The sequence below is a fragment of the Bos javanicus genome, chromosome 15 (genome assembly GCF_032452875.1).
Source record: "Bos javanicus breed banteng chromosome 15, ARS-OSU_banteng_1.0, whole genome shotgun sequence".
Lineage (NCBI taxonomy): Eukaryota > Metazoa > Chordata > Mammalia > Artiodactyla > Bovidae > Bos > Bos javanicus.
In genome coordinates, this window is record NC_083882.1 from 74,512,410 (window position 1) to 74,524,757 (window position 12,348).

Genomic DNA, 12,348 nt, shown 5'->3' on the forward strand with positions numbered 1-12,348 from the left:
TTGATTTTTGTTTTTTTTCCTCTCCCTGTTTCTGTTGTCAGTTAACCCTCTGGTTTATAAAAATGGAGTCAGCGAAAGAATAAACAAGAAACCAGTCTTGCAGTAATGCTCCACTGGGAATCAGGACACCCTGATTATCCCTCGACCTCACCATTTTGTGTGTTTTCAGCTGCCAGGCGGAGGCTGTCCATGCCTGTCTCCATTGCCTCCAGGCTGGCCATGGGGTTAGCCACACCCCGGAAGTGAGGTCAGCAAGAAGGGCACTCGGCTCCCTGCTCGGGCCCTGTCACCTGCCCAGGAAGGTGGCGGGGAAGAGAGCCCGTGTGACCCTGCAGAGCTTGCCGTGTACGAGGCTCAGGGGCCGTCACAGGAATGCTCACTGGCTCCATTTGTCACAGCAAAGAAACGAAAAGGAGCTCGTCTGCCGGTGGTACGTTAAGTGCTTGGAAAGCCTCGGAATCCCTTTGGAAGTTTTCAGATTCACCTTCAGACACAGCTTTGAAAAATTAATCCATGAGGCGTGGAAATATTTTCCAGCCCTTCACCTGAGATAAATGTTCTGTCAGTGCAGTGAGCTGAGAGAAAATCTCCTGGCCTCAGATCCCCCGGAATCTCTCAGGTTGCTGCTCAGAGGCAGAAGGGCTTCTGCGGCCCGAACGGTGCAGCTGTTTCTCAAACTTCCTGAGGGAGAAGGCAAATGCTTTATTTAATCTGCCTTGGTTCTCTGTGCTTATTCAGTCCGTTTTATTGTTTTTCATTAATTTGGGAAAACTCTTAGCCACTATTTCTCTAAATGTATCTGTTGCCTTGTTTCTGAACCCCCTCTCTGGAACTCCGGCTCCAGGTACTGTTAGGACATTTCCATGTGGTTCTACAGTTCTTGGACGCTCTATTTTCTTGTACTCTTTTTCTCTTTGCATTTCGGTTTGGATCATTTCTTTTTTATTTCCAAGTTTACTACCGTATTTCTTTGCTCTGTTGTGATAAGCACACTTGAAGAAATTCTATGATGGTACGCTTTTTATTTCTAGCATTTTCATTTGGCTCTTTGTTTACAGATAGTTTTCATCTGTCTACTGAATAAGCCCATCTGTTCATGCAGGTTGTCCACTTTTTCACTAGATTCTTTCACATGTTAATTATAGTTATTTTGAAGTCTCCATCTGGTAGTTCCAAACATCTTGGTCATCTTTCAGCCTAGTTCTATTGACGGGTTTATGTTATGACAGTGGATTGTTTTCTCTTGTATTTTGTTTCTGATAAACTTTGACTGAGTGATGGACTGTGTTAGAAAAACAGGAGACCTAAAGTAAATGTCGTGTCCAGCAGTGGGCAGACCTTCTGTGAGCCATTCGCATGGGAGGTTGACTCAACCTAGCATGTAACTGGGATGGGTCTGAGTTTTTCTGTCGCTGGACTTACCTTCAGCACCGCTGACTCCAGATGCTGCCAGTGGTCTCCTCGTTCTTGTGTGGGGCACAGGGTACTGGGGCTTTTCTCAGAGTTCCAGCTCCACCCTCCGCTTCCAGCAGGCCCTGCCCCCCTGCACTACACAGGGAGCCGTGCTCCCGTCGGCGGGTAGGTAGACTTCTGTTGCTTGTATGTGGTGCCAGACCTGTGGTGGGCCAGGAGGGTTCCATTCCCCTGGTCCGGCCTCAGTCTTGCAGGCTTGTTTGCTGGGGCCGTGGAGGGGGTGCTTTCTCATTGTTCCTGGGGCAGCTGGAGTCTGCCCTTTGTCTGTGGGGGTCTGGGGTTAGAGGGAGTCTCCTACCCCTCCCTTGGGAGCAGAGGCTTTTGCTTCGACCCCAGTCAAAGCTGAGCCTTCTAGGAGCTGGAAGGGTTCTTGCCCTCCCAGTGCGGGGCAGGCTGCCTGTCTCCCCCTCTCCCAGAAGCCGAGGATCTGCATCTGCCTTTGGGGGTGAGGGCTTTTCCTGCTAACCCCCCAGCAGGTAGAGATTTGGCTTTGGATGAAAAGAAAAAGATTCGAGAAAGGGACAGGGCTTTCTCCTTGTGTGCCGTTGAAGGGAATGTCTGTGGTTTCTTCTCCTGCCCCCCTCTTTCTCCAGAACATCCAGCAGAAAAGGGCTCGAAAGTGAGTGCAGATTCTGCTTGTGTCCAGAACTCCCAAACTGCCCTACTAGCCCACACTCAGTTTGAAGAATTTGTTAAAATGTTAGCTGGTTTTGGTGACTGCCTTTATAGCAGCCACCCCCGCCTTCTCTGCTCTTCCCGAGCTGGATTTGAGTGTCCCATGGCTCCTGGATGGCGCTCTTAGAAATTGGGTGTCCCTGATTGCCTTCTGACCGCAGCTCTCCCACGTGTCCAGGGCAAGTTACAGTGTTGGTGGTGTATCTGGTGGCTTTTTCTCATGGTTACTGTAGATTCCATGTTTCTTTGCGACTTTCTACATCCCAAGCAGAGGCAGATCTTTTATTCTGTGGCCAACCAGTGGGTGGGGGTGGGGAAGTAGAGTAATATTGGGGTACCTACTGATCCACCGTTACGTGTTTGGACAGCATTGCCCGATGAGGTTTGACACAGAGGCATCACCGGCTGGTATATTTTTTTATTTTGTGGTTTTCATTAGAAATGTCCTTTTAATATATTAAAACGAAGTCTGTTGGCATGGGTCACATTCAGGAGATTCTGTTGGAAAGGGCAGTGCGCAGTTGGTTGCCGATGAACGGGTGTTGGAGACTCGTCACTGTGCTTGGGATGCAGTCGCCCTTGGACTACTTTGGGGTCCTGGGGTTCTTCTGTGTAATTTCTTCATGGTTAGATATCCTGGACACTTCCAGGTCAGACTTGCAAGGCATAGTTCTAACCACTGATTCTCTCTCTCGTGGTCTATACACACACAATATAAGGGACACCCATGGTCCCTTTTCTGCTTTGCCATTTCACCTAGAAACACGTTTTCCTTTTTTTTCCCCACTCAAATCCACTCCCTGCCCCATCTTTTCCCTTTTAAAATTCTGCATGCACGAGGTGATCCTTTTTATGAACTGACGGTTTTCCTCCTTTAAGGTCATGGGCTGGTGCTTAGAAGATCCGGAGAGTTCCGTGAGATGCCTGTGGTGCCTGTGAGGGAGATGGATTTGTTCTTTCAACAAACATTCGACTGTCCACTCCTTGACAGGCGCTGTGCTAGGGGCTGCAAGACCAGTGATGAGCAAAACCAGATGCGTCCCCACTCTCACGGTCTGCAGAGAAGTGCTGGCCTCTGCCTTGGAAGCTTAGAGATTCAGGTAGAAGAGACATGTTAGTGGGTGAGATATTTTCCAGTATTAAGGTCTGTCATCCTTGTATTTATTTTTATTATACCTACCTCCCTTCTCTGACCAGTTGGATTCTTTTCCTGGCTTCAAGAATTGAAATGAATGGAGTGTAACCTTAGAATCCCTTCTGTCTCTCCTCTTCCCCTGTCTCCCTCCCCGCCCCCAAATCACGCAGAATGTAGTATATACTGTAAGTGACCTCGAGGGGCAGGATGGGCGCAGGTGTGGAGGAGATGTTCTGATTATCTGCTCTGCACAGGGCGAGGAGCTTTACAAACCTCATCTCATGGAACCTGCAGCTCCAAGAGAAAGGTGGTGTGGTGTCCATCCCCTAGATTCAAAAAATAGAGAGGGTTAAGCTGCTTAACAGAGAAGGCAATGGCACCCCACTCCAGTACTCTTGCCTGGAAAATCCCATGGATGGAAGAGCCTGGTGGGCTGCAGTCCATGGGGTCGCTAAGAGTCAGACACGACTGAGCAGCTTCACTTTCACTTTTCACTTTCATGCGTTGGAGAAGGAAGTGCCAGTCCACTCCAGTGTTCTTGTCTGGAGAATCCCATGGACGGGGAGCCTGGTGGGCTGCCGTCTATGGGGTTGCACAGAGTCGGACACGACTGAAGTGACTTAGCAGCAGCAGCAGCAAGCTGCTTAAAATCGTGCAAGACACTCATCACCATGACTCTTTCTCCCATATTGTACTTGCTTCCTTTAAACACTTGTTATTGCTAGTCCTGTTGGCTTTATGTTACTGAAAATCAAAGAAATTAAACCACAGTAGCAGTTTTAGTTTGAAGTTTGTGTTTGCTTGAGATAGTTTTAAGTTGGCCCAATCCTTGCCTTTTGCTTCATGATTCTAATGTTTGAAAGTGTCATAGGAACTTTAGTTCCTGTGCTTTGAAAATCTGCTTTTACAAAATTACTGTGGTATCAGTTTCATGAAGAAAAGTTAAATGCTTTGTCGGAGGTTGTTGGTATGACCTTTTCATATATGACTTAGCTTTCAGCTGTGTAGATGCATAGAGTAGAGCATGTGGGGAATCCGCAGGTTTGTGGAAGAATCCCTCATTTCAGATTTTCAGATAGAGATAAGTGTGGCCCATGTTGATGGGGGGAAAAATCTCAAAACAAAATAAGTATTTGCATTTAGCTCACTGGATGGGAATGGTGGTGCTTTCATGTATATCACAACAGAGCTGAAAACTCCTTCCTCTCTGCCAAAAAGTGGCCTATGCTGAGTCCTGGAGGGGCTGTAAATTATGCCTTCTAAATGCTGCAAGGTGTTAAAGAGGTCCTGCAGAAATAATTAAGCCTGTGAAGTTCACTTATCCTCAGGCCGAGACACTTGAGCTGTGATTATTGGCAAGGCTTGCTTCCTTTCCAGGAGAACTGCAATTTGGTGGACAGGATGAGATGATTTGAGACATCTTAAATCAGAGTCTCTGTCCTACACTTGTGCCTCTGGCTGGTATTCTAGGTGGATTTGTTCCCAGTCATTGTTTCATGTAAATCCCAAACGCTGCTGTCTCCACTGTGATTAAATGTGAACGCAAAGCTTTGGAATGCTCGAGTTTGAGTGTGGTGTGATTTGAAATTAAAAAAAAAACAAACAAACATATGATGATGAACCCATTTGGGTAGAAAAGGAGGTAAATATTTAAGCTGTGTTTATGTGTGGGCTCATGCATCTTGGTGCCTTGGTAGAGGACCATTTCCTTACTCTGTGCTGGTACTCTTCATATTCTAGAAGGAGGTAGAAGGTCTGACTTTAGAGTTAGGATTCACGGGTTGGATTGGTGACTTTGCCACTTAATAGCTCAGTTTCTCACATATAAAATGAAATTTGTATCTGCTACCCGACCCCCAAAAGTTAACAAACTTGGTTATAAAGAGCAGATGAGATCATGGGTACAGTAGTGCTTTGCAGCAGGCAAAACATTCTAACGTTTGTAAGGATACTAATGAGGAAAAAAAAAAATGCCAGTTTCCACAGCCAAGAAATTCACAGTGTAGCTGGAGAGAGAAAAGTGGTCATCTGAAATGCCAGTAAAGCAGTGTTAGAACGGTGTATCAGAGAACTAAGCCATAAGGTAAAGGCTGTGAATGCGGTGGGATGTCTTAGTAAGGGAAGATTGTTGATGTTGGGGGTGCTCAGTAAAGGTTTCACAGAGAAGGTAGGTTCTCTTAGGCCTCATGAACTGTAGATGCTTTGGCTGGACGATGGGAGGGGAAGCAGCAGCATGGCTGAGCAGGAAGGAGACTAGAGTGAGTAGAGTGTATCTACGAAGCAGCAGCAGGCAGCCAAGAGGCCCCCCCTGGCTGTACCCAGATGGCAAACCGCAGGACGGCTCAAGTCAGATGCCCCTGGAAGCTAAATCTGTTTTTGATTTTCTCTGAATAGGAGAAATTCTCATTGTGATGCTTTGCCTTCTCCTTATTGTTAGTGGAAACAATAGTCGTCATATAACTCAGAAGTTATCCAAGGCTTTAACTAATAGAGGACTTGTCCAGGAAACAGACCCAAAGTCAGTAAGTCTAGACTAGAAAGTGTCTTTTTTTCCTCTCCCTATTTTGGTTATGCTTCCAGTTTCTCATGCTAAACTTGGATATGTTTGGCCCCCTTGCATAAATGCAAACAGCCTCTGATTTTGAGTGGGATCGTAGGCTGAATGAAGCTGGAGAGGTCATCGGCGTCAGCATCCTGCTTTCTTTAGGAACCGAGTTTAAACTCTGCTTGGATAAGAAACCGTCTTCTTTCAGAAGACTCTGACAGAGTGGCTGGTTTGGGAGTAACCCTCCTGTCAATAAAAGAAAAAGAAGTACAGAAGCTCATTATAATAGATGAAACAACAGTTCAGAGAGCAGCCAGGACTTGAGGGATAATTCCTGAGAGACAGGAGCACCCTGAGAATAGCTGCCTGTTCACTCTGATGCCATCCCCCGAGGACTTCTAATTCACAGTCATGGGTATGGGGACTTCACAGGAAACAGCAGCCCCACAGGGCTGACAGGCTGGGGTTAGGGGGTTCCCAGAGTATCTGGGATTTGAAGGACAAAAGTCTCAGGAGAAAGGGAATCATGGGGAAATAAACAAAAAACGAGCATGCAGTCTTCCATTAAGGTCTTTGCCAAGTCCTAAGGTGCGCACGATCAGAGCAAGACTCCTGGAGCCCTGCAGAAAGAAGCGGCTGGGGCCTACGGAGCCCTGCAGAAAGAAGCGGCTGGGGGCCTAAGGAGCCCTGCAGAAAGAAGCGGCTGGGGGCCTAAGGAGCTGTGCAGCTGTTTCAGTAACCGTATGCAGTGCTAATGAGACAAAGGTCCATGTTCAGGGCTGGCCAGGATGGAGGGGTCCTGGGAAATACCCCAGGCTTTAGTTGAAGGCCCAGAAGGCCACACCTTCAGACTATGGGCAAGCTGAAAAAAGTCCTGACAAAAGTTGAAGCTGATAGGATTAAAGTGGTCTGACTGCATTCTCTGTGCCTGCAAGCAGAATGTGTTATATTCTTAAGATAAAGATAATCTGGATTGTCCAGAATCTTCTATAATTTTTAATGCAGAATATTGGTATCTAATAAAAAATTAAGATGCAAGTTAGAAATTGAAACCAAATGACCAAAATGAAGAATAAAAAGAGATGGCAGAAAGAGACTTAAAGTTTATTCAGATATTGGAGTTATCAGTCAGGAACTAACAATACTCAATAATACAGAAGTGAAGGAGGATTTCAACAAGATACAAAATCTTCTTAGCCAAGTGGAATTCTGGAAATGAAAAATATAAGAAGTGAAATTAACAGTTCAATACATGGATTTAATAGCAGTTTATAGACTTACACACACAAAGGATAAAGGATTATTGGAAAAGGATAAAGGATTATTGGACCAGAAGGAATATTAGTAGAAAAATACACAGATTGAAGCACAGAGAGGAAAAATACAGAAAAGAGAATAAGAGACATACAGGACATGGTGAAAACATTTTACATACATGTGTGTCTGGAGTTGTAGAAGAGGAGAGTGTGATAGAACCAACATTTTAAAAAATACTGACAGAGTTTTCTAGAAGCATCAGGAGACATAAAGTCACAGATTAGAGAAGCTATACAGTTCTCAGTAGGATAAATACAAAGAGCTACACTGAGGTACATCTGTGGACCTCTGTGGACAAATAGAATGAGCAAACACTTAAACTCAACTGTATCAGAAATTACATTAAGTATAAGTGGACTGTATGTACAACTGAAAGCCAAAGGTTTTTAAATGGGATAAAATATTAAAATCCATTTATATCTTTTTATGAGAGATAATCTTTAGACAAACTTTAAGGGCAGAAATTTGAAAGTAAAAATTTTGGAAATAAACACACATACACACGTGCATACAGGCAGAGAGCAATCAATAAAGGTATAGAATATTTAGATAGTACTAAATAATCAACTTACTCTGCTTGACAAGTGTAAAACATTACACTCATCAACAGCAAGATACTCTTTTTAAAATGCATGTAGATCATTGACAAAAATAAATAATGTGCCTGGCCATAAATCAAGTTTAAATAAATTGCAAGGTTTTGAAATAACTTGTATGTTCCCTGACTACAGTGCAAAGTAGAAATCAGTAACAGATAAATATAAAATCTGAGAGTGTTTGGAAATTAAACAGTATACTTCTATTAATAAATGCCCTTTGGGCCAAAGAAAGTGTTACAATGGAAATTAATTTTTTTTACCTAAATTATAATGAAAATGATATGTAAATGTGTGGGATGTATTTAAAATAGTGCATAGAAATAAATTTCAGCTTTGTATTTAGGTATTAAGAAAGAAGAAAGATTGAAATATCTAAACTTCAATCTCAAGAATCTAAATGCAGTATGGATTAAAGTCCCCCAAAACCAAAGAAAGTAAAAATAAGAGCAGAAAGGAGCAAAATAGAAAAAAAGTTAGGTGAAGAATTAAGTAAGTAAGTTACCACATAGTTGCACTCATCTCACATGCCAGCAAAGCAGTGCTCAAAATTCTTCAAGCGGGGCTTCAACAGTATGTGAACTGAGAACTTACAGATATTCAAGCTGTATTTAGAAAAGGCAGAGGAACCAGAAATCAAATTGCCAACATCTGTTGCAGAGAGTTCCAGAAGAACATCTACTTCTGCTTCATTGACTATGCTAAGCCTTTGACTGTGTGGATCACAGCAAACTGGAAAATTCTTAAAGAGATGGGAATACCAGACCACCTTGCCTGCCTCATGAGAAATCTGTATGCAGGTCAAGAAGCAGCAGTTAGAACTGGACATGGAACAATGGACTGGTTCCAAATTGGGAAAGGAGTACGTCAATGCTGTATTTTGTCACCCTGCCTGTTTAACTTATATGCAGAGTACATCATGCAAAATTCCATACTGGATGAAGCACAAGCTGAAATCAAGATTGCCGGGAGAAATATCAATAACTTCAGATATGCAGATGACACCACCCTTATGACAGAAAGCGAAGAGGAACTAAAGAGCCTCTTGATGAAGGTGAAAGAGGAGAGTGAAAAAGCTGGCTCAAAACTTAACATTCAGAAAATTAAAATCATGCCATCTGGTCCCATCACTTTATGGCAAATAGATGGGGAGACAATGGAAACAGTGACAGACTCTATTTTCTTGGGCTCCAAAATCACTTTAGATGGTAAATGCAGCCATGAAATTAAAAGATGTTTGCTCCTTGGAAGAAAAGCTGTGACAAACTTAGCATATTAAAAAGTAGAGACATTACTTTGTCAACAAAGGTCCATCTAGTCAAGGCTGTGGTTTTTCCAGTGGTCATGTATGGATGTGAGAGTTGGACCATGAAGAAAGCTGAGCGCCAAAGAATTGATGCTTTTGAACTGTGTTGTTGGAGAAGACTCTTGAGAGTTAGTCAGTCCTAAAGGAAATCAGTCCTGAATATTCATTGGAAAGACTGATACTGCAGCTGAAACTCCAATACTTTGTCCACCTGATGCGAAGAGCCAACTCATTAGAAAAGACCCTGATGCTGGGAAAGATTGAAGGCAGGAGGAGAAGGGGACGACAGAGGATGAGATGATTGGATGACATGGCTGACTCGATGGATGAGTTTGAGTAAGCTCTGGGAGTCAGTGATGCACAGGGATGCCTGCCTGCTGTAGTCCATGGCGTCGCAAAGAGTCAGACACGACTGAGCGACTGAACTGAACTGAAGATGAAGAAAATCAACAAAATGAAATGGAAAAGATTAATAAAATTGATAAACATCAGTAAGACTGATCAAGTACAAAGGGAAAACACAGATGATCAATATCAGGAATGAAAAGAGAGATATTACTACAGATTTTATAGGCATTAAATAGACATACATTTAGTCCAAACATTTAACAGTTCAAAGTGAACATATTCGTTGAAAAATACCACCTACAAAACTGACATGAAAATATGCAGAATCTTATGTCTATGGAAGAAAATCCATGATTTAAAATCGTTACCCACCCCACCCTCCCCCAAAAAACACAAAACCTTAGATGGCTTTTTTGATGACTTCTCAGTCTTTCAAGGCAGAAATAATGCCAAACTTGGCTAACATCTGTCAAAGAATAGAACTTTTTCTACTCACTTTTCAACTCCTTTTATGAGGCCAGCATAACCTGACACTGAAATCCAATTTTAACATTACAGTGTTCAGCAAAAGAGGTCTGACACAAAAGAGTAAATACTGTTTGGTTCCATTAATATGAAATTCCTTAGTGGGCTAACAGAAATCAGAGTAGGGATTACTCTTGGAGGGGTGAGATACTGGCTGGGTGCAGCAGAGAGGACTCTCCTGGGGTGCTGGAATGTTCTATATCTTTATCTGGATAGTGATTATAGAAGTACTGAATGTACTTTATGTGCACTTTAGTAGTAATATTTAAAAAAAAAAAGACTATAAACTTGATACTTCATTCCCATGTAGTTTCTTTTCTGTCTAAATTGGATTCCATGTGCATTGCCTGCGCTCATGTCCTGTTTGACTGCCTTGGATGAATGCCCATTCTGATGGAGTTGCCTTGCACAGCAGGCAGGCTTTTGCCTTGGGCTTGCTCTTCTTTGAGAATAAGGAAATGACCCCGACGCAGAGGTGCCTGTGATGGAGCCTCTAGTTCTTCCCTCACTGCTCATTTCACGCAGTGTGGTTTTCTTCACAGGCACGGTGGTTTTGGGAAGCATACTTCCAGTCAATCAAGGCCATCGCCCTGGCCACCCTGCAGATCATCAATGATCGGATCTATCCATACGCTGCCATCTCCTACGAAGACTGGAACGACCCTCCTGCTGTGGTGAGTAAATGCTGGGGTGAGCCACGTCAGGCATAGGCCAGAGGCCAGGACGATGGAACGTGTACTGGATTTGTAAAGGTGATTTAAGTTTGAGCTTTCTAAGATATAAGAGTGTGCTAGAATATGTGGGACCCAATAGGACCAGTTTTGGTCTTCCCTGTTGGCTCAGATGGTAAGGAATCTACCTGCAGTGCGGGAGACCTAGGTTCAATCCCTGGGTTGGGAGGATTCCCTGGAAGAGGGCATGGCCACCCACTCCAGTATTTTTGCCTGGAGAATCCCCATGGACAGAGGAGCCTGGCGGGCTACAGTCCACGGGGTAAGGAAAGAGTAGGACACGAATGAAGCGACTTAGCACACACGCACGCAGGACCAGTTTAATTTTGAAATGACAAAAGTAACAAATACTGAAGCAGCAGTTTGTTTTAAATGTGCTTAGGAAGGCAGTGTGTTTGTTTATTGCAGAAATAAATTGGGAGGCCTGGGTCTTGTTGGAAATGGAAGACTTCCTGATGACTTTTGCAATGGTGGTGCTTTGAACTCTTGAAAAGATTCTCTAAGCAATTAGTGATGGCTTCTATTTTGAGCCCTGCCTCTTGTGCTTTATGCTAACTAAGTGCTTTGCATGGATGTCAATTAACATTCAGGCCCCTGCTAGGGGACATCATCAGCAAAAATGATAGAGAGGCATTAGGGATTGCTCAGGGTGGCCGAGACCCCTCAGTCCTTCCAGCAGCAAGATGGGGTGGGCAGATGCTGCTCTCAGAGCTTCGTCCTTAATTGCAGGAGTCATGAGGTACCTGTGGCCTGGGAGGGACAAGTACCTGAAGCTGTGGGGGGCACAGTCTCTGCTCTGGGGCTCACAGACCCCGAGGCCTCTGCGTAAGCGAGCTAGACTCCTCTCCGCTGAATCATTGCTCTTCTCTTTGTGGCCAGCCGTCCTTGTCTCCTGACTCTACCTGCTCTTAACAGTGCTGTATGCTGCCACCTGGTCGGTCTTCTTTTTCCCTCCCCATCTCCCTCCTGCCTTTCTTAAGGGCTTATTGTGTGCCAGTGCTCCACCAGGTGCTGAGAAAGCAGAGGAAACCAGGCCCTGCCCTCAGAGGAACTCAGTGCTAACTTGGGAAGCCCGGAAGGAAGGGTATTGTATGAGTTGCCCTGCAGTGGAGCTGCGGGTGGAATTCCCAGGGAGCCCCGGGCGAGGGCGGGCAGTGCCCAAGAGGAAGTAAAACCGTCAAGGCAAGTCAAACAGTAGCAAACACCTCCTTTCTGTTTTCCTTGAGGGAAGGTTTCCTTCTGTCCATCTCTTCCCTTGACTTCCTTGCCAAAGGTAACCTTCCAGAATGTTTGTGTTCCTGTATAGACATACTGTGTAATTTTAGAATACAAATGGGGTCACACTATGCATATTATTCTCAACCTTGCCTTTTTTACTTTAAAACTAGATCATGGGCTTACTTCCATTTCATTCTGTATAGGGATACTTCAGTTTTAAGGACTGCTGTAATCATGTTTTGGCCTTTTGGCTAAGATCACGTGTTGGACTGCTGTATGTGATCCCATCGCTTAGGTCTGTCTTACAGGCAGATCTGTTTTCAACAGTAATAGGGGGGATGCATATTATTGCATCCACACAGCCTTTCAGGTGTGTATGCACATAAATGTGTGAATGTATCTGTAGAATTAGTAATAGCAGAGAAATAACTAGAAGAATAGGCACACTTTAAGTGTTGATCAATCAGTCAGTTCAATTG

General features: G+C 44.1%; 1 protein-coding gene across 4 annotated transcripts in view; it reads left to right on the forward strand.

Moving 5' to 3' along the window:
* The window catches only part of EXT2 (exostosin glycosyltransferase 2), a 149,188-nt gene that overhangs the window by 58,824 nt on the left and 78,016 nt on the right, over positions 1-12,348 (forward strand). For 3 of the 4 annotated variants that reach the window (XM_061381200.1, XM_061381199.1, XM_061381202.1), the window contains one exon: positions 10,463-10,594. The exons of the other annotated variant lie outside the window; for it this stretch is intronic. In XM_061381200.1, coding sequence (XP_061237184.1) covers positions 10,463-10,594 — 132 coding nt within the window. The remainder of the gene's footprint in view (positions 1-10,462; positions 10,595-12,348) is intronic. 4 annotated transcript variants of the gene reach the window in all.